Source organism: Salvelinus namaycush, chromosome 34 (assembly GCF_016432855.1).
Source record: "Salvelinus namaycush isolate Seneca chromosome 34, SaNama_1.0, whole genome shotgun sequence".
Classification (NCBI taxonomy): domain Eukaryota; kingdom Metazoa; phylum Chordata; class Actinopteri; order Salmoniformes; family Salmonidae; genus Salvelinus; species Salvelinus namaycush.
In genome coordinates, this window is record NC_052340.1 from 641,091 (window position 1) to 664,117 (window position 23,027).

Here is a 23,027-nt window from a genome sequence, read left to right on the forward strand (position 1 = left end):
TATGCATAGTCACGTTAACCATATCTACATGTACATACTACCTCAATCAAGCTGACTAACCGGTGTCTGTATGTTGCATCGCTACTTTTATAGCCTCGCTACTGTATATAGCCTGTCTTTTTTCTGTTTTATTTCTTTACCTACCTATTGTTCACCTAATACCTTTTTTGCACTATTGGTTAGAGCCTGTAAGTAAGCATTTCACTGTAAGGTCTACACCTGTTGTATTCAGCGCACGTGACAAATAAACTTTGATTTGATTTGAAAACAGTTTTTTGAAATTCTTGCAAAAAAAACATTTATTTACATAAGTATTCAGACGCTTTGCTATGAGACTCGAAATTGAACTCAGGTGCATCCTGTTTCCATTGATCATCCTTGTTTGATCATCCTTGTTTCTAAAATTTGGAGTCCAGCTGTGGTAAATTACATTGATTGGACATTATTTGGAAAGGCACACACCTGTCTATATGTGACTCGTTTCAGGAAACTAGACATAAGTCGCGCATCACTACTTCACAGGAGAGACATTTTGAACATAAACTTTTTTTTAAATCAAAACTTTTGGCAGAAATGCCTTCTGGGAAATGTGAACTTTCATAATAACAAACGTGTATGCCATCTGTAAATACGAATACAATTGTTAAATTACAAGCCTAGATTGTTTTGCCACGGGAAAAGACAGGGACCTTCCCGTTAGCCATGATTGGCTGAGATAATGGGTAGGCTGGACATGCCGAGAGATGAGTTCAGATTGGTCTGTCATGACATGAGCTGGTCAGTATGTGTAGGTAATCCTTTCTAACGTGGCTTTTATGAAAGATATCATGTAGTAGAACTGCAAAAGAGTTACTCTCCACTTTCTGGAGGACTGTGTTTTGAAATCAGTGGAATGCCCGGTGTAATTAGAGTATGATAGCTAAGCAGATGTAGAAAATTCTGGCGTTTAATTGCAAATATACACAGGGAGTCAAAAAGAGAACACACAGAAGGCTGTTGTATAAAACACCTGTCTCCGGATTACATCTTCAAACTAAAGGCAACCATGGCATCCGTGACAGAGAGGGAGAAGCGTTCATCCATATATAGGGGTGAGATAGTCTAGCTAACTACATTTTCAGATATTATACATTTCAAATTTAGTCAGAAAGTTGTTTTCATTGTTGTTTTCATTGTAAATGAAAGCGTATTGTTAGATAGCTAGCTAACATTATCTGGCTAGCTCACTAGCTAACGTTACGTGTATGATCTGTGTAGTAATATTATTCGTATCTCAGAACCATTTGCATTGCTAGTTATTCCCAAATGTTAGCTAGCTAGCTAACATTGAACCTGGTTGGTTAGCTGCAGATTGACGGTGGTAATGCTATGAGTTGGGATTATGGTTTAGCTAGCTAGCTAGCAAGATAGCTAGCTACATGTCTAAACAAGACTCCACTATGCAAGTAACCATTTCACTACTTCTTATGTATTCTGTGCATGTGACAAATAAACTTTTTTATTTGATATATTATGTGTTTACCAGAGACGGTAATATAGGATATAATGTTAGGCCAATGATACAGGGTCCAAGTTCTAAAATTCTCTGGTAGAATGCCCTGCTTTTATTTTGTCACACTCAAAACCATAGGCTATTATCTGTAATTGGTCCAACATTAACTTGTAAATAATGATCTTGTTACTTTCTTGTAATAATGAAGAAAAATGAGCTAAAGTGAAGACGTTGTCAGCTATATGATATGGTCATTATTTGAACTGGCTAGCCAGTTAATTTAACATTAGCTAGCTAACAAGCTAGAAATGAACCAAAACATTGTTTAGAAAGTTTATTTTATTTTTCTGGTTTGCTAGATTGACATATGCTGAATTCATTTTTAAACAGGTGGGTTTATTGGTGTTAAAATACAGTAGTTATGTTATTTTGGACCACCAGGCTGCGGATGTCATGCTGCCTGTGTTTTTTGTGATTAGACTTTTTCATAATGACTAGTTTGATGTCGGACGAAAATAGAATGTTCATGATGTTACCGCGACAACTGTCGATAGACGTAGTATAAACCAGCCTTTAGTTTTGAAATCTTAGGTTGTTTAGTACATGGCCTCACATGAATCCTTAAAGAGATAGGTGAGGCTAAGGGTTAAGAGGGTGTGAACAATGCTGAATGGGTGTAGACAAAGAAGAGCTCTCCAGTAGGTTTACCGAAACATTCAAGGGCCATTTTCTAAAAAATGAGGTTCCAAATGTATCAACTTTTAAAGCAGAATTACTATCCCATTGTTCCTCAACTGTAGTGTAAGATATACTATGTTCTAGCTACGAGTCTCTACTTTTATCCAGTGTAAAAAACAATTTCAAATTTCACTACATATGACCGAATTGAGCCAGTCAGCCAAATATTAGGTCCCACGGTTCACAGTGCATGTTTGAGCAAAAACTAAGCTATGAGGTAGAAAGAATTGTCCCTAGAGCTCAGAGACAGGGTTGTGTCGATGCACAGATCTGGGGAAGGGTACCAAAACATTTCTGCAGCATTGAAGGTCCCCAAGAACACAGTGGCCTCCATCATTCTTAAATGGAAGAAGTTTGGAACCACCAAGACTCTTCCTAGAGCTGGCCGCCCGGCCAAACTGAGCAGTCACTCTGACAGAGCTCCAGAGTTCCTCTGTGGAGGTAGAATAACCTTCCAGAGGACAACCAGCTATGCAGCACTCCACCAATCAGGCCTTTATTGTAGTGGCCAGGCAGAAGTCACTCCTCAGTAAAAGGCAAGTGACAGCCCGCTTGGAGTTTGCCAAAAAGCACCTAAAGACTCTCAGACCATGAGCAACAAGATTCTCTGGTCTGATGAAACGAAGATTGAACTCTTTGGCCTGAATGCCAAGCGTCACTTCTAGAGAAAACATGGCACCATCCCTATGGTGAAGCATGGTGGTGGCAGCATCATGCTGTGGAGATGTTTTTCAGCGGACTAGTCAGGATTGAGGGAAAGATTAACGGAGCAAAGTAAAGAGAGATCTTTGATGAAAACCTACTCCAGAGAGCCCAGGACCTCCGACTGGGGCGAAGGTTCACCCTTCCAACAGGACAACGAACCTAAGCACGCAGCCAAGACAATGCACGCTTGGCTTTGGGACAAGTCTCTTAATGTCCAATCCAGAGCCCAGACTTGAACCCAATCGAACATCTCTGGAGAGACTTAAAAATAGCTGTGCAGCGACACTCCCCATCCAAGCTGACAGAGCTTGAGAGAATCTGCAGAGAAGAATGGGAGAGACTCCCCAAATACAGGTGTGCCAAGAAGACTCGAGGCTGTTATCGCTGCCAAATGTGCTTCGACAAAGTACTGAGTAAAGGAGCTGAATAATTAAATAAATGTCATATGTAAATGTTAACATTTTCAAAAAAACTATTTTTGCTTTGTCATTAAGGGGTATTGTTTGTACATTGATGAGGGGAAAAAACAATATCACCCATTTTAGAATAAGGCTTTTGGAAAAAGTGAAGGGGTCTGAATACTTTTCTAATGCACTGTAAAAAATTGGTTTCCAGTGACTAATTTACTGTATTCTAATAGACTTAAAGCTGCGTCAGTGAGCGGAAATACTCCCTTAAAATGCAAATGGCACAAACTTGTATTTGGATTTGTTCCTTCGCTCAAAGTCTGCTCTACTATAATGATATGAGAATGTCCAAATATTGTTAAACTCTAAGCTCTTCCCGGGCAGATGATGCGCTCTGATAAGTAAGCAGAGAGGAAAGACGATTCACAGAACATACAGGCAGAGGTAGTCGAACACACCTGCACTCCTGCCCCTGGGAAGATGTTCAGACACATGAGAATTCAAAGCAGCATCACATGTAGGCTTACTGTAGCATCTTATTCAGTAACATTTTATAGAAGATATCATAAATATACATTTTACACTTAGATTTTTTTTTTTAAACAATCATACCACTTTTCTAAGCCAGTCTCCATTCAGTAATAAGAGACTCAAACTCTTGACCCAACTCAAACTCTTGACCCAATGAAGGCCGTTATTCACTATTCTGGACACAATAGCTGATGGTGTTTCGTTAAGCCAACAGGTATAAAAACACAAATTGTAAAAAAAACGAAAGTAACGTTTTAAAATACTTTTGATAATTTCAAAACAACATCAAGAATGGTATGGTTTGAATAATTTTGATAGTTTCAAAACAAAAATCAAGAAAAAAACGAATTATAAAGGCATCCCACCTGAGACCTAATCTTTCCACAGAAACATCTCTGGAATCATCAGGTAAAGGACTTCCTGTCAGGTCCACCCAGCAGGATGTGGGGTGCTCAGCAACATGGAATGCACATGGGCTTGGGCTGAGAGTGGTTCCATTCTTTACAATAGGCCAGTTAGCTAGTTGTCGCCCCCGCCCTTCCCCGCCCCTTCTTCTGTGGGTTTTATCGGCTGGCATCCAACGTTTTTTGTGCATTAACGCCACCTATTGCACTGAAGCGCCCCCGCCTATCGGAATGGCAGACGAGACAGGCGAAAAGCTTGATCTGAGAGTGGACAAACTGATGTTGAGACAGTTATGGCTGTGGAAAATGCAAGTGATGATGTCATGATTGCTGAACAAAAATGTACAAAGCTGATTGGCTCTCGAAGAACTGAGCTTGGTGTATTGACAAGGAAAATCAATGAAATCAATTAACAAGGGTGGAGTGTGTTGGCCAAGTGGACAAAATGTAGAAATTGTGCATTTCCTGAGTGGCGCAGCGGTCTTAAGCATTGCATCTTGCCTAGTTTAATAAAGGTTAAATAAAAAATAAAAATTAAATGACAAATTCAGAGTTTCACAATTCTGTGCAAATGCTATTGTCTGAAGAGGAAAAGTTTAATGACCATGTTGATTGGTATGAGCCTAAAATGGAGAGGTTACATTCATTCTCGAATATGTCCTGTACATACATGGAAATGGGCAGGTTTTATTCCTACTGAGTTCCCTGAAGATGTACAACAGTGTTTCACATGTATCACAAAGGTCAAAGGGCTCTGCCTGGAGCATAGTATCCACAACCTCCTCCTGAGTAAGAGCTGATGCAGAGAATTCAGCCCTATAGCGGTACCAATGCACCAAGTCTGGAACCGACAGGACCCTGAACAGCTTCTACCCCCCATAATACATTGTAACAAGACTGCTAAATAGCTAACCAAATGGCAACCCTGACTACCTGTATTGACCCTTCTTTGCACTAACTCTCTTGCAGTGACTCTATGCACACAAAACACACTGGACTCTACCCACACACTCACACATACTTACACTGACACCACAACACACACATACACACACACACCCACCCACTAGATATATCAAGAGGGCATAGGGAAGCCTTGCTGTTTGGGGTTTTAGGCTGGGTTTCTGTACAGCGCTTTGAGATATCAGCTGATGTAAGAAGGGCTATATAAATACATTTGATTTGATAACATCCAGTGAAATTGCAGCGCGCCAAATTCAAAAACACAAATACTCATAATAAAAATTCACAAAACATACATGTATAATACTTCAAAATAAAGCTTAACTTCTTTGAGGGCGGAAGTTGAAGGCCCTTATAGGACAAAGATCAGTGATATATTGTAGGCACAGTATGTACGATTTACAGCTGCTCAATAGTTGTTTCGATTGATGATATATTTGGCTCATTGATTCTTGATACTGTCATTTATAATTGCCTTATCAGCCAGTAACCTTACCGTCACTGGTAACACTTTACTTGACCCCCAGTGTCATAACACATTATGACACGGTCATAATATGTCATAACAGCTGACATAACCTGTCATAATATGGTCATAACACTGTCATTATGTCACACCTGATCCTGCCACACCCCCTAGTGGACATCTGATGTATCCTTGACCTGCAGCCATACCCCCAGTACACACTCTCTCTCCCTCTCCCTCTGTGCGTGTGATTGGAGACAGGTGTGCTGGAGTCAGAGCAGATCCCCACCAGCTGCAACCCGTTCCATAATCAAGACCTCTACAAATACTCAGTCCTGCCACTTCCACTCGGCCAGATCATAATCTCCGTTCAGTCAGTCACCACTACCTCATGACCGAGGTAGCAGTGCCCTCGGTCCAGGACCACATGCGCCGTTGTCATCGCACCTCGAGGAGGGCCCGAGCTGCTCTTCTTCGTGCCTCCACCAGGACCCAATCCCAAGCTGTGGAGAAGGTTTTGTCCTCCACAAAAGAACCCTGCAACGGCAGGGGAGCCGGAAGGATGGATACACCCTGTAGCCATTGAGTCGTCGATGTAGGTCTCCATAGCCTTGGTCTCCGGACCCGACAGAGTACAGTCTTCCCCGGGGTTAAGGCAATGAGCGAGTCGAGATCCGTCAGTAGGTTCCGGGCTGCTAGTTCGTCCTTAACCTCCTCCGATACGCCGTGTCGAACAGCGATTTCGGGTTCCAGGCACTTAGCTGTCAACATGCGGAAATCCACTGCATAGGCTACCACACTGTGGGAGGCTTCCTGAAGCTGGAATAACTTCCGGGCAGCCTCTCTCCCAGACAATGGAAAATCAAAAACATTCACCTCTGCGTTCCGGGGGAGGTAAGCGGGGCTCTTGAAAAATGAGGGAGGCCGCGCTGCTAACAGCCGTGTTACTGAGAGGCTGGGAGGTTACTGTCGTGGTAGGCTGTCTGACAGACAACCCACGGAATTTCTCCGGCAAAGTGTTCAACGCGCGGTCATGGTGTTCGGCCAAGGTCTAGAACCATTCCATAAGACCACGAAGCAACTCCATGCCTTCCAATGGTGGCTCCTTGGGAGGAGACGGCGTTGCGGAGCTGGTCCGAGTTTGCTGGGTCCGTCATGGCCAGTTCGTACTGTCAAGGCTCAGGAGAAGACCCAGACAGTTTAGAATTCACAAAAGTTTATTAAAAAAACAGGGGGGGGGGGGGGGGGGGGGCAGGCAAACAACAGGTCAAGGGCAGGCAGCAGTCCAGAGAAGAGTCCGAAAGGTACAGAACGGCAGGCAGGCAGAGGTCAGTAATCCAGGGTGGTATAACAAGGTACAGAATGACAGGCAGGTTCAAGGCAGGCAGAACGGTCAAAAGCTATAAGCTAGAAAACAGGAACTAGCGACAGACAGATGCTCAGGAAAAACCACTGGTAGGCATAACGAAACAAAACGAACTGGCAACAGACAAACAAAGAACACAGGTATAAGTAAAATGGGGAAGATGGGCGACACCTGGAGGGGGGTGGAGACAAGCACAACGACAGGTGAAACCGATCAGGGTGTGACAACTATATGGGATATGGTGCGATTTGGGACGCAGATGGTTTTTTAATTAATGCAGTACACCCTTATATATATCTAATGACCTCCTAATGTTGATAATCTGTGACTTGTCACCCAATGCATTATTTCTGGACTACAAAACTGCAGCAATTTCAGAGGCTCTTCAATTCACTACACATGTGTGCTGGTCTGAAGCCAGACGGTGCATCTTTGTTTAGGTTTGTAGCCATTGCAGCACTCTTCAATTACTGGCCAGCCACTTATAATATTTGACTGATGCAGTGTATAAATGCTAAAATGTGGGACAGACAGACACACACACGCAAGTTAACAATCGAACATGCACACACACACGCGCAAGTTAACAATCGAACATGCACACACACACACGCGCGCAAGTTAATATTCGAACATGCACACACACACACACATGAATGAACGAACATACACACACACACCTCTGATATATTGTAGCCTACACTCACTGTAGATGTGCAAGTAGGCCTACTTGAGCCACAGAAAAATTTATATTTTACTACAGGATGTGTAATCAGGTGCATTTCTGTAATTATTTAAAATATTAGGGTGAAGTGAGTATTTCTTATCTTGGCACACAGCTGTTGCCCTTCCATGTGTAGCCTATCTCACCGCAATTCTCTTTCCTAGAATTACCCCTCAGCACCTCAACCCGATGCCTAGCCTACAATAAATGTTTTTGTCTTGGCAACGGAAAGCGTGTGTGTGTGTGTGAGAGCGATTTATTGTTTTTCACTTTTGTTTATTATCTATTTCACTTGCTTTGACAATGTAAACATATGTTTCCCATGCCAGTTAAGCTCTTAAATGTAAACGTAATTGAGAGAGCGCAAGAGAGAGGAAGGGGTAGAAGGAGGGAGGGCGGGGTGTAGTCTGCAGGGTGATTGCGATCTTCCTTCTCGTTCATCCCCGGGTTAGCCGACTGCAGGCGTGAAAGGGCTTTTTCTCCCAACGATGGAACATTTTGCTGTAGGCCTACTCTGCTTGCTTTCGAGAGGCACTAGCTCTGGCATTAGGTAATGTTATGCTCTGGCGGGCACAGTCCATTGCGGTCCTAGAGCAACACGGATAGATATGTGTGAGAAAGGTTTAGTATATGTCCTTTTGTTGTTTGTTGTTCCGCAGGATTTGAGCGAGCGGGAGAGAGATGGCTACGCGACCCAGCCACTGGAATCGTCAACAGCAGTGGTAGAGAGTCTGTCACGCTCGCCCCGCCGTCGATGTTGCTGTCTGTTGCACGATGAGCGTAGCTCTGCAAGATTTGCGGAACAACGTAAGTCTGGTAATGATCATGTTTGACCATCTTCTCAAACGTGATGTTGCTCTTCTCATAATGTATTAGGAGAGAGAGCGCCGCGAACTCGCGTACTGTATGTGATCGAAACCCATTGCAATCAATCAATCCCCATATTTATTTTATCGGGTTTCTTACAGCGAAAACAATTTCGCAGTCATGATTCGAATATGCCTTGTTTATATTCTGCACGTGTTGTTGGCTACGCGGACAATAATGCTCGAGCAGATTCCCCAGGTAGGCTTTGGGTCCTCCTCATATCCATCATATAAAATACCGTGTTCGGTGCTCACTGCACATGATGGAATGAGTGCGCTTGCTCTTTCCATACAAACGTCGGTATTTTTTCATAACTTATCAACATTGGTTCATAAGAGAAGGTGCAGCCTCGGACACTCATGCTTTTTCCCCAGCATAGGACTACATGTTATTACATGTAATAATGTGATTGAATATATTTGAAGTTGTTAGAGAGACATTGCTTAGTCCAAGGCCCATGGGCTGACACTACCAGTAAATAGTCAAAGAAAGGTTGAGGTTTTATTCCGTGTCATTTTGGTGTGGGGCCCTAGGCTTGATCAAACATTGATGGTGTCGGCTACCTCTGGCTACTTTATTTAGCCTAGATGAATTGTATTGTGGGCTATTGTAACAGAGGTGTTTCAGAACCACACTTGCATGGGCTTCAGTTCTGCAGGCTCACACAGTTGTGGAGCTTAGGAGACCCTCGGTCTGAACCTCAGTCGGTTGCACTAGCTTACAACTAACCTAGGCCCGACTTGTTTTTAACTTCGCCATTTTGCTTTTTCATTTGTGCTTGGTTTTGAATATAATGTATAGCCTTTTTGTCCCGCTACTGGGTCTTTCTTCAGGTCTTGTATTTTGTTGACTGGGTGTGCCTTGCCCAGACACTGTTGCCTATGTAGGCATAAGGACATGATATGGAACTAGAGTAAAGCAATGTAGGCCATCATTGTACATAATAATTTGTTCTTAGCTGACTTGCCTAGTTAAATAGAGGTTAAATAAATCAAATGTATTCTACCATGACAACCAATACACAGCTGTTGACCGGTAACACAGGATAGGTTATGTAGAGATTCCAGTCTGACAGGCTGTACCTGTTGTTGGTGATGTTGCACTGTTGCGTCGTCACCGAAATATTATTGATGTAAAAATGCAAAAAAAATGAGCATCTGTTCAGTATTGAAACAGTATTATGATAACAAAGTGAGATGTGAAATGTGTGTTGTGATCCAACAGATAAGGCTATCGAGGTAAAATATGGGCTGGATAGGGCATGTGTGTGTGTGTGTGTGTGTGTGTGTGTGTGTGTGTGTGTGTGTGTGTGTGTGTGTGTGTGTGTGTGTGTTTGTCTGTCTGTTAACCATCAAACTGAGAACAGGTAAAGTAGGCCTACTGTATGGGCTCGGTATGGAGGCATATGGCTCTTTATAGGCCTGTCTGTAATGTAGGCCTAAGGAGCTGGAAGAGCGGTCCCCGACCACTGTCCAATATGCCTTGAATCAATTAGTAGCCTGTAGTCCCCAGGGGGCATTTCTGAATATCTTCATTATCTCTCGAATGAACATCATTAATAACACAATCTGTGCACCGGGTCACAGTCGAGCAGGCTGTCACCCGCTAGACACACCGTGCACTAACTCAAAATTAGCTGAAAAAACTGTTACGAGGCCTCTACTGTTCCCAGTACCTGTGTTACGAAGACCAATGGTATTTACACTGTCTCAAAGGGCTGATCTTATCACACTGTAGAATATAGGACATCAAAGCACCTCGGGTCTGTCCCGCATAGTAACATGCAGAGACATGCACACGTGTGTGTGTGTACGTCATGGTATGCTTACTCGCACAGGAGTGAGTAACGTACGTTTACGTACACTGAACAAAAATATAAACACAACATATAAAGTGTTTCATGAGCTGAAATAAAAGATCCCAGAAGTTTTCCATGTGCACAGAGAGCTTGTTTCTCTAAAACAATGTGCACAAATTTGTTTACATCCTTGTTCGTGAGCATTTCCCCTTTGCCAAGATAAATGCATCCACCTGAACGGCGTGTCATATCAATGAGCTGATTAAACGACATGGTCATTACAGAGGTGTATCTTGTGCTGTGGACAATAAAAGGCCGCCCATAATGTTTAGTTTTGTCAGACAACGCAATGCCACAGATGTCTCAACTTTTGAGGGAGTGTGCAATTGGCATGCTGACTGCAGGAATGTCCTCCAGAGCTGTTGCCAGAGAATTGAATGTTAATTTATCTCCCGTAAATTGGCTCCAACGTTGTTTTAGAGAATTTGGCAGTACGTCCAACTGACCTCACAACCACAGACCACTTGTAACCACTCCAGCCCAGGACCTCCACATCCGGCTTCTTCACCTGCGGGATTGTCTGAGACCAGCCACCCAGACAGCTGATGAGACTGTCTCAGGGAAGCTCATCTGCGTCCTCACAAGGGTGTGTCGTAACCAACTTCAGTGGGCAAATGTTCACCTTCGATGGCCACTGGCAGGCTGGAGAAGTGTGCTCTTTGCGGAAGAATTTCGGTTTTAGCTGTACTGGACAGATGGCAGACAGCGTGTATGCCGTCGTGTGGGTGAGCGGTTTGCTGATATCAATGTTGTGAACAGAGTGCCCCATGGTGGCGGTGGGGTTATGGTATGGGCAGGCATAAGCTAAGGACAATGACCACAATTGCATTTTATTGATGGCAATTTGAATGCACAGAGATACCGTGACGAGATCCTGAAGCCTGTTGTAGTGCCATTCATCCGCCGCCATCACCTCATGTTTCAGCATGATAATGCACGGCCCCATGTTGTAAGGATCTGTACCCAATTCCTGGAAGCTGAAAATGTCCCAATTCTTCCATGGCCTGCATTCTCACCAGACATTGAGCATGTTTGGGATGCTCTGGATCGACGTGTACAATAGTGTGTTCCAGTTCCCGCCAATGTCCAGCAGTTTCGCACAGCCGTTGAAGAGGAGAGGACAACATTCCACAGCCCACAATCAACAGCCTTATCAACTCTATGTCAAGGAGATGTGTCGCGCTGCATGAGGCAAATGGTGGTCACACCAGATACTGACTGGTTTTCTGATCCACGCCCCTACCTTTTTTGTTAACGTATTTGTGACCAAAAGATGCATATCTGTATTTCAAGTCATGTGAAATCCCTAGACTAGGTCCTAATTTATTTATTTAAATTGACTGATTTCTTTATGAACTGTAACTCAGTGAATTCTTTGAAATTGTTGCATGTTGCATTTATATAACTCATTATAAGGCTTATGATAATAATATCTCTGTCTAGCAAATTTTCAACTGATTTAATTCAGGATCATTATGAGATGATGCTATACTATACATGCTTACAATGTGCGAGGAAATGCACCTCAAAAAGCATTAAAGGGGACAGTCCAAGATTCGAAAAGTAACAAAGCCGTCACCCAACCAGTTGTTTGGGGGGCTGGAGAAATGTTAGCACTCTGAAATTCATAGACAGATGTATAGATGCAAGGACTGACCATCCCTGTCATGAGATCAAAATTATAGTTTTTTTTAACCTTGTTTTTGAAGCAAAACGCATATACATTGTCATACGTCTCTGTGTGGCCTCAGCCTCAAATAAAGTGTCAGCATTTGCTTCGCTGTGGCCAGTTGAGGGCGTGTTGGGAAAGGCCAAGACTGAGTGATGGCTGGAGAAGGAGGCCCTTGAGTGACCTGAACCCGGGGTTTATCAGGGCTGGGCATCCTGTGTGTGCGTGTGTGTACTGCCTTAGGGCGGTGGGGTGAGCTCCTTCCTGTCTGAAGCGAGACTCTCCATCTGTCCTGGCTCCATCGGTAGGGCTGGGGAGGTCATTGGCCTTGTCCTAAATAGCACCCTATTTCCTACAAAGGGCTGGCCAAACGTAGTGCACTATCTAGAGAAAAGGGTGCCATAATTTGAGATTTTACAAAATAAATGTAATAACCCTATGCAGGCTCATCATCAAGACTTGCAAAACACTCCCCATTTGTCGCTGACTGTCATCCACTTAAGCATGAATCCTAAAGTGGGTTGGGGTCTGTTTTCTTTTCCTTTGTTTACTGCTTTTTATTTACATTCTCTCTGACATATTTTAAGTCCTCTTCCTTCTACTTCCTCTCTTCCTCCATAACATCTCTCCTGGTAAATCTTACTCCTTCCTTGTCATCTGGCAACATGTCTCTCTGTCTCTCTGTGTTTTTCCTGATCTGGTTGTTTAACATTCTGCCAACTCTGCACTGTAGCACATGAGATGGACAAGAGAGGAGGGGTGAATAGGCATGAGGGGGTATGAGCAGGGCCCAAAGTTTGATATTGACCACATGACCTGACCAGAAACAACTCTGGGCCTCAGTTATACACTATAACCTTAGGCCCCTGTAAGGTCACATGCTCAGGGAAAACTCAGGGCCCCATAGAAATGAGGTTAAGAAGTCAATTTTTTGTGGCCTGCGGTTTGTCTAGGCTAGTGGATAACACCATCGCCTTTTAGCACTTATCTGCTGGTCTGCATTTGATGGAATCTTCATCCCACCACAGCTTTGTCTCACAAATGTCTCCTCACTTCTTTGTCTATCTACACTATCCTGCCTGTGCAATATAATACCTAAGACATACCTAGGGGGAATTCCACTTTTCGCCTATGTGTGTTTTCAACCAAAATGTATTGTACATGCTACTAAGTATTTAATGCAAGTATATGTTCATACACTACCGTTCAAAAGTTTGGGGTCACCTAGAAATATCCTTGTTTTTAAAAGAAAATCACTTTTTTTGTCCATTAAAATTACATCAAATTTATCAGAAATACATTGTAGACATTGTTAATCTTGAAAATGACTATTATAGTTGGAAACGGATGATTTTTAATGGAATATCTACATAGGCGTACAGAGGCCCATTATCAGCAACCATCACTCCTGTGTTCCAATGGCACGTTGTGTTAGCTAATCCAAGTTTATCATTTTAAAAGGCTAATTGAGCATTAGAAAACCCTTTTGGAATTATGTTAGCACAGCTGAAAACTGTTGTTTTGATTGAAGAAGCAATAAAACTGGCCTTTTAGACTAGTTGAGTATCTGGAGCTTCAGCATTGCTGGCCTTCTAGGCAGAGTTGCAAAGAAAAGGCCATATCTCAGACTGGCCAATAAAAATAAAAGATTATAAGATGGGCAAAAGAACACAGACACTGGACAGAGGAACTCTGCCAAGAAGGCCAGCATCCCGGAGTCGCCTCTTCACTGTTGACATTGAGACTGGTGTTTTGTGGGTACTATTTAATGAAGCTGCCAGTTGAGGACTTGTGAGGCGTCTGTTTCTCAAACTAGACACTAATGTACTTGTCCTCTTGCTCAGTTGTGCACCAGGGCCTCCCACTCCTCTTTCTATTCTGGTTAGAGCCAGTTTGAGCTGTATTTCTGATCATTTTGATGTTATTTTAATGGACAAAAAATGTGCTTTTCTTTCAAAAACAAGGACATTTCTAAGTGACCCCAAACTTTTGAACGGTGGTGTATATACAAAAGTATACCCCTTCAAATGAGTGGATTCGGCTATTTCAGCTATACCAGTTGCTGACAGGTGTATAACATCAAGCACACAGCCATGCAATCTCCATAGACAAACATTGGCAGGAGAATGGCCTTACTGAAGAGCTCAGTGACTTTCAATGTGGCACCGTCATACGATGCCACCTTTCATACAAGCCAGTTAATCAAATTTCTGCCCTGCTAGAGCTGTCCCGGTCAACTGTAAGTGCTGTTATTGTGAAGTGGAAATGTCTAGGAGCAACAATGGCTCAGCCGCAAAGTGGCAGGCCACACAAGCTCACAGAATGGGACCGCCGAGTGCTGAAGCGCAAAATTGTCTGTCCTCAATTGCAACACTCACTACTGAGTTCCAAACTGTCTCTGGAATCAACGTCAGCATAATAACTGTTCGTCGGGAGCTTCATGAAATGGGTTTCCATGGATGGATGAGCAGCTAAGATCACCATGCGCAATGTCAAGCATTGGCTGGTGTCACGCCCTGGCCTTAGTTATCTTTGTTTTCTTTATTATTTTAGTTAGGTCAGGGTGTGACATGGGGAATGTATGTGTTTTTGTAGTGTCTAGGGGTGTTGTATGTGTATGGGGCAGTGTCTAGTGTAGTTGTCTAGGTAAGTCTATGGTTGCCTGAAGGGTTCTCAATCAGAGACAGCTGTCATTCATTGTCTCTGATTGGGAGCCATATTTAAGGCAGCCATAGGCATTAGGTTAATGTGGGTAATTGTCTATGTTGTACGTTTGATGCTTGTGTATGCACTTATGTCATTAGCTTCACGGTTGTTGTTTAGTTCGTGGTTCATCTTCGTCTAATAAAAGAAGATGTATTTTTCTCACGCTGCGCCTTGGTCCACTCTCTCACCTCAAGACGACCGTGACAGCTGGAGTGGTGTAAAGCTCGCCGCCATTAGACTCTGGAGAAGTGGAAACACTTTCTCTGGAGTGATGAATCATGCTTCACCATCTGGCAGTCTGACGGACGAATCTGGGTTTGGCGGATGCCAAGAGAACCCTACCTGTCCAATGCATAATACCAACTAAAGTTTGGTGGAATGGAACAATGATCTGGGGCTGTTTTTCATGGTTCCGGCTAGGCCCCTTAGTTCCAGTGAAGGGAAATATTAATGCTACAACATACAATGATGTTCTAGATTATTCTGTGCTTCCAATTATATGGCAACAGTTTGGGGAAGGCCCTTTCCTGTTGACAAAGCATGACAATGCCCCCGTGCACAAAGCGAGGTCCATACAGAAATGGTTTGTCGATATCGATATGGAAGAACTTGACTGGCCTGCACAGAGCCCTGACCTCCACCCCATCAAACACCTTTTGGATGAATTGGAATGCCGACTGCGAGCCAGGCCTAATCTCCAATTATCAGTGCCCGACCTCACTGATGCTCTTGTGGCTGAATGGAAGCACGTTCTCGCAGCAATGTTCCAACATCTAGTGGAAAACCTTCCCAGAAGAGTGGAAGCTGTTATTGCAGCAAAGGGCGGAACAACTCCATATTGATGCCCATGATTTTGGAATGAGATGTTCAACGAGCATGACTTTTGGTCATGTAGTGTATCTGCGTAGTTCCCTTGAAATCTTGTAGACTTGCGGACTGTGTACAGTGTGTTTGTACAAGACACTTGGAGAATTGAACACGGTTATTGCACTCACACAGTGGTGGAAAAAGTACTCAATTGTCATACTTGAGTAAAATTAAATGCTATACATCATAATGAGTAAAAGTAAAGATACCTTAACAGAAAATGACTCACGTAAAAGTCACCCAGTAAAATACTATTTGAGTAAAAATCTTAAAGTATCTGGTTTTAAATGTACTTAAATACAGTGGTGGAAAAAGTACTCAATTGTCATACTTGAGTAAAATTAAATGCTATACATCAAATTCCTTATATTAAGCAAACCAGACAGCACCATTTTTTTATTTCATATGTTTTACGGACAGACGGGCACCCTCCAACACTCAGACATAATTTGCAAACACAGTACCCCCCCCCCACCAAAACTACTTAAGTAGTATTTTTATGAAGTACTTTACACCACTGTAAAGGGGCACGAGGGCCACATGTCCTATTAAAGGGGCCAAACAACGGGGGAAATCCTTGAAATTTCCTGAATATTCTTCTGATGTCCTCCCCTTTCTGTATTTTTTTTGCTCTTTCCTCCAGCCTTCTCTCCTTCCTCCCTGTCGTCTTCCCTCCTTCCTCTCTGTAGAGGATAGAGAGAGAAGAGAAAGAGGAGTAACCTTGATGCCTAGATCAGTGACGTCATTCTCTCTCCATTGGGAGGACTCTACTGTCTCCCTCCCTCTCCCCGTCTGCCCCTCCCTCTCTTAAACTCTCTCACTCTGCTGTTCTCTTTAATTGATGACGCACTGAAGGGGACGCGTAGGGGTCAGGGGAGGAGAGAAACAGGAGAGAGAGATTAACAGAGAGAGCGTGTATTTTCTTCAGTGTACACACACTAACAAACAGAGGAATGACTCTAATCTGTAATGTGTGTTTGTTGGACTGAGACGGAAAGAGGGAAATGTGTACGTTTGTTTGTTTGAGCTTGTGTCTCTGTGTGTGCATGCGTGCATACACGTGTGCAAACGCACCAAAATTCGTCAGCCTTTTACAGATGCCCAGCAATTAAAGCGTGGTAAGCTTAGTGTTTCAACAATACTGGACTAGTGTTGCTTATGTAGGATTTACATAAGAGTTGTGGCAGCCTCCCTGGTTTTGTTTGTTGTGCTTGTTCATTTAAAGCGCTCGTAGTGTGCTCAAGTGGCTAGCTTAATTAGGGCAGCATTTTGTTGTCAGCAGAGAATATCCTTTCTGTGTGCGAACAACAACAACAGTCATGCAGGCTCTGGCTAAAAGTAGTGCATTATATATGGAATAGCGTTCCATTTGGAATGCAACCTCTCTGTGGTGGCTGACTGTAACCTGGGAGGGGAGGGGGCGGAGGACGCCCTCTATGGGTAGAGGTATGGAAATGCAAGATGACTGGCCACTGAACAGATGAATGGCTTGGCACACTCTTAGAAAAAAGGGTTCCTAAAGGGTTCTTTGGCTGTTCACATAGGAAAACCCTTTTTGGTTCCAGGCAGATCCCTTTTGGGTTCCATGTAGAACCAAAGAAAAGGGCTCTACATGGAACCAAAAAGGGTTTTCCTATGTGGACAGCCGAAGAACCCTTTTAGGTTCTAGATAGCACTGTTTTTTTATAAGAGTGTTGCGCTCCATGAATGAATGGGTGTGTTATCATTGTCAGTACAGATACCAAATCTAGGTTTAATATGCTCCTCAATTTGTAAAATGATTGCAAGAACAGGAAAACACTGTGACGAAAATATGAAATAGCCTTTCTCTTGCCAGGCCTGTATGTGTCTGTCTTTTGCTCTCTCTCTACCTGTCTGTCTCTCTCACTCTTGGAACTTTCTGTTATTTTTTTTAATAATAATGCACACAGAAGCAAGCTTTCCAAAGAAAATGGACCCCCTCCCTTTCCCATCTATGGGCTAAAATGACCCATCTTTCTCTGCTTTCTCTACTTCACTTCTCTATCTCATCGTCAATGCTTGTTCTGTGTAATTCCCCTTTTCTTACACTTTTTCCTCTCCTTTTCTAAGAAGTATATCAAAATCAGTTTTACTCATCTCACACTGTCAATCCCTATCCTTTCTTTGTTTGTCCTCCCCACCCCCACCTCCTTAGCAGAATCCCGCCTCTCTTCCTTCACTTTCTCCCTCTGTTTTTCATTCGCTCTGTCTCGCTCTTGCTGTCTGTCTGCTTTCTCTTACTCTGTAACTCGCCCTCTTTCACTCCCACTGTCTTCCTCCGACCCTCCCTCACTCTTCAATTGCTTTGTGCTCAGTGTTTATAGTCATTCACTAACTCTGCATAGAGAAGGAGAGAGTGAGAGAGGGAGACAGAGAGAACAAGTGTAAGGACTAACTCTTGAATACTTTATTAAAGGTAAGTAAAGCGGAAATGTTCTCATTTATCCCTCCATCTCTCTCTTTTTCTTTCTTTTTCTCTCTCCTTCTATCTCCCTACTTCTTTCGTATGATTGTTCTAACCTGAGAGAATAAGCTTATTGCCCTTAAACCAGCTGTTGACAGCTATGCTGCGCCGTGCCGGGGTGTGTGTTAGGCTGTTGCTAGGGGCATTAAAAAGTGTGTGTTTGTGTGGGAGGGAGTTGGTGTGACTCTGTGGCTTGGACTCATTTTCAGAGAGAAGAGAGAAAGGTCACGAATTGAAGAAAAGAGGAAAGGGAGATTGCTGAACCCTGACTTCCGTTTCTAAGTCGCTAGTGAGCAGCATTCGGTGTGTGTGTGTGTGTGTGTGTGTGTAAGCAGCGCTCTGCCCTCCAGTCCAGCACACAGTGGGCTGATAGATAAAGGGGTTTGAAAAGGTACAGGACATGGATCCTCACGCACGCACGTGCACACACACACACACACACACACATACATATATGCACATCCACACAGAAATGCACACTACCATTTGAGGGTCCAGTGTGAGTGTCTGTGAAGGTCAAACACTAAAGTGGTGAGAGGGACAGGGAGTGTGTTAGCTCTGAGATGTAAGCAAAGAGAGGGACATTATTTACTTACTGCTTCTAAGGACAAAATCGGCCCACAGCTGGCGGCACTCATTAGTGTGTGTGTGTATATATATTTATGTTAAGAGTTCCTCTTTTGTGCTGCTTTGTTCCTGTCTGATGTCTTTGCCGTTCTCACCGTTGACTTTAAACGTCATTTTTTAGACAAGCTGAAAGAGACATTTTTGGCATGTTGTCATATAATGTGGGTTGTTACAGATCCTAAATCAGAGGTAAAAGGTCAGTTTCCTGACAGTGTTTCTAATTCAATGGCCCTGCCTGTTTCCTCTAGGTACAGATCAGCAACCGTTCAGATGTTCCCAGGGTGCAGTGTGTGTTTGGTTTGTTATCTCACTGTAGCAGAGGCTAGTGTGTGTGTGTGTGTGTGTGTGTGTGTGTGTTTTCCTATACTTGTGGAGACCAGAAGGCACCACAAGAATAGTAAAAAAAATACAAATTGGACCAGCTGGGGACATTTTGTTAGTCCCCACAAGGTCAAATGATATTTCTTAGGGTTAAGGTTAGAATTACAGTACCAGTCAAAAGTTTGGACACACCTACTCATTGGGCTCCCGAGTGGCGCAGTGGTCTAAGGCACTGCATCTCAGTGCTTGAGACGTCACTACAGAAACCCTGGTTCGATTCTAGGCTGTATCACAACCGGCCGTGATTGGGAGTCCCATAGGGCGACACACGATTGGCCCAGCGTCAACTGGGTTTGGCTGGTGTAGGCTGTCATTGTAAATAAGAATTTGTTCTTAACTGACTTGCCTAGTTAAATAAAGGTTACAAAACATTTTTTTTGTAAAGACGTCAAAACTATGAAATAACACATGGAATACTGTAGTAACAAAAATGTGTTAAACATAAAAATATATTTTATATTTGAAATTCTTCAAAGTAGCCAACCTTTGTCTTGATGACAGCTTTGCACACTCTTAGCATTCTCTAAACCAGTTTCATTCATCGGGAATGCATTCCAACTAACAGGTGTGCCTTGTTAAAAGTACATTTGTGGAATTTCTTTCCTTCTTAATGCGTTTCAGCCAATCAATTGTGTTGTGACAAGGTAAGGGTGTTATACAGAAGATGGGTCTTTTACCAAATAGGACTAAGTCCATATTATGGCAAGGTCAGCTCGAATAAGCAAGTGCAGTCGCAAAACCATCAAGTGCAATGTTGGAACTGGCTCTCATGAGGACCGCCACAGGAAAGGAAGACCCAGAGTTACTTCTGCTGCATAGGATAAGTTAGTTACCAGCCTCAGAAATTGCAGCCCAAATAAATGCTTCACAGAGTTCAAGTAACAGACACATCTTAACATCAACTGTTCAGAGAAGACTGAGTGAATCAGGCCTTCATGGTCGAATTGCTGCAAATAAACCACTACTAAAGGACACCAATAAGAAGAAGAGACTCGCTTGGCAAAGGAACACGAGCAACGGACATTAGACCAGTGGAAATCTGTCCTTTTGGTCTGATGAGTCCTAACTTGAGATTTTTGGTTCCAACTGCGTGTCTTTGTGAGACAAGTAGGTGAACGGATGATCTCCGCATGTGTGGTTACCACAGTGAAGCATGGAGGAGGAGGTGTAATGGTGTGGGTGTGCTTTGCTGGTGACACTGTCCGTGATTTATTTAGAATTCAAGGCACACTTAACCAGCATGGCTACCACAGCATTCTGCAGGGATACGCCATCCCATCTGGATTGGACTTAGTCCCACTATCATTTGTTTTTCAACAGGACAATGACCCAACACACCTCCAGGCTGTGTAAGGACTATTTGACGAAGCAGGTGAGTGATGGAGTGCTGCATCAGATGACCTGGCCTCCACAATCATATACTACTCTGTAAACTGGTCATCTCTGTATACTCGTCGCAAGACCCACTGGTTGATGCGTATTTATAAAACCCTCTTAGGCCTCACTCCCCCCTATCTGAGATATCTACTGCAGCCCTCATCCTCCACATACAACCCCCTGTTCTGCCAGTCACATTCTGTTAAAGGTCCCCAAAGCGCACACACCCCTGGGTTGCTCGTCTTTTCAGTCCGCTGCAGCTAGCGACTGGAAGGAGCTGCAACAAACATTCAAACTGGACAGTTTTATCCCAATCTCGTCATTCAAAGACTCAATCATGGACACTCTTACTAACAGTTGTGGCTGCTTTGCGTGATGTATTAATGTCTCTACCTTTTATTTATTTTTTATTTAACCTTTATTTAACTAGGCAAGTCAGTTAAGAACAAATTCTTATTTACAATGACGGCCAAACCCGGACGATGCTGGGCCAATTGTGCACCACCCTATGGGATTCCCAATCACGGCTGGATGTGATGCAGCCTGGATTGCCCTTTGTGCTGTTGTCTGTGCCCAACAATGTTTGTACTATGTTTTGTGCTGCTACCACGTTGTGTTGCTACCATACTGTGTTGTCATGTGTTGCTGCCTTGCTAAGTTGTTGTCTTATGTCTCTCTCTATGTAGTGTTGTGTTGTCTCTCTTGTCATGATGTGTGTGTTGTCCTATATTTGTATATATTTTTTTTATCCAAGCCCCTGTACCCGCAAGGAGGCCTTTTGGTAGGCCATCATTGTAAATAAGAATGTGTTCTTAACTGACTTGCCTAATTAAATTAAATATAAAATAATATAAATTACCCGACCTCAACCCTATTGAAATGGTTTGGAATGAGTTGGACCGCAGAGTGAAGGAAAAGCAGTGCTCAGCATATGTGGGAACTCCTTCAAGATTATTGGAAAAGCATTCCAGGTGAAGCTGGTTGAGAGAATGCCAAGAGTGTGCAAAGCTGTCAATGCAAATTTTGCTACTTTGAAGAATCTAAAATATAAAATATATTTTGATTTGTTTAACACTTTTTTGGTCACTACATGATTCCATATGTGTTATTTCAGAGTTGTCTTCACTACTATTAGGATGTCTTCACTATTATTCGACATAGTAGAAAAACCCTTGAATTTGTAGCTGTGTCCACACTTTTGACTGGTACTGTAGGGTTAGGGTTAGGAGCTTGGGTTAAGGTTAGGTTTTCATTTTAACGTTAAGGTTAGGGCAAGGGTACGGGTTAGGGTTATGGAAAAATAGGATTTTGAATTGTGTGTCCCCACAAGGTTAGTTGGTCAAGACTTTGTGTGTGTGTGCATGCGCTGTGACCCCAGAGACCTAGGGTTGCATCCTAAATGACTACCTATTAGTGCGTGCTCTGGTCAAAAGTAGTGTACTATGTAGGGAATAGGGTGTCATTTGGGACGCATTCCCGGTCTCTGGTGATTAAGGAAGATCACATGACCTCTGATCTCAGCTTTCAAGACGCCTTCGAGGGACAATGAAGAATTCCTGTCACCAGGGTTTGTATCTGTGGACTTCTTTAACTATTCCTGTGGGGACCAGAAGTAAACAAACAAAAATCTGACCAGCTCGAGGTCAAATTCTATTTCTAGAGGGTTTAGGGTTAAAGTTAGAATTAGTGTTAGGGTTAGAATTACGTTAAGGTTTAGGAGCTAGGTTAGGGTTAAGGTTAGGTTTTTGGGTTAAGGCTAGGGTTAGCGGGGTTAGGAAAAATAGGATTTTGAATGGGATTGAATTGTGTGTCCCCCACAAGGTTAGCTGTACAAGACCTGTGTGTGTGGGCACTGAGTAATCAACAGATGCAGCACTGACCCTCTCCATTCACAGCTGACAGGGATGAGCATCTGGAAAATGTCACTCACTACTTCCTTTAATGAGCAAACTGTGTCAATGTGGATCTGTGTGTGTGACTATTTTATCATTGTGTGCATGTGTGGGACTGTAACGGCTTTCCTCCTCCTCTTCATCCGAAGAGGAGGAGGAAAGCCGTTACAGAACCACCCACCAATCCAGAACCAAGCAGCATAAGTTCGAGCAGTGGAACACGAAACAGGAATGGACATGGGAGGACGTATTAAACGGCAAGGGTTGCTACACATGGGAGGAGATCCTGGCTGGAAGGGATCGCCTCCCATGGGAACAGCTGGAGGCACTGAGGAGAGCAGAGGCAACCGGAAAAGGGAACCGGAGATATGAAGGTACGCGGCTAGCGAGGAAGCCCGAGAAGAAACCCCAAAAATTTCTTGGGGGGGGGGCTAAGAGTTAGTGGGCCAAGGGCAGGTAGGAGACCTGCGCCCACTTCCCAGGCTAACCGTGGAGAGCGGGA

At 43.4% G+C, this 23,027-nt stretch overlaps 1 protein-coding gene across 2 annotated transcripts in view; it reads left to right on the forward strand.

The window, feature by feature from the left end:
• The first annotated feature begins 8,219 nt into the window (after positions 1 to 8,219).
• The window catches only part of LOC120028569 (endothelin-converting enzyme 2-like), a 63,269-nt gene continuing 48,461 nt past the window's right edge, over positions 8,220 to 23,027 (forward strand). Inside the window, exons 1-2 of one of the 2 annotated variants that reach the window (XM_038973763.1) lie at positions 8,220 to 8,346; positions 8,456 to 8,603. In XM_038973763.1, coding sequence (XP_038829691.1) covers positions 8,571 to 8,603 — 33 coding nt within the window. In that variant the 5' untranslated portion in view covers positions 8,220 to 8,346; positions 8,456 to 8,570. Of the gene's footprint in view, positions 8,347 to 8,455; positions 8,604 to 18,112; positions 18,201 to 23,027 lie in introns of those variants that run through there. The other variant, XM_038973764.1, reaches the window with a different exon arrangement.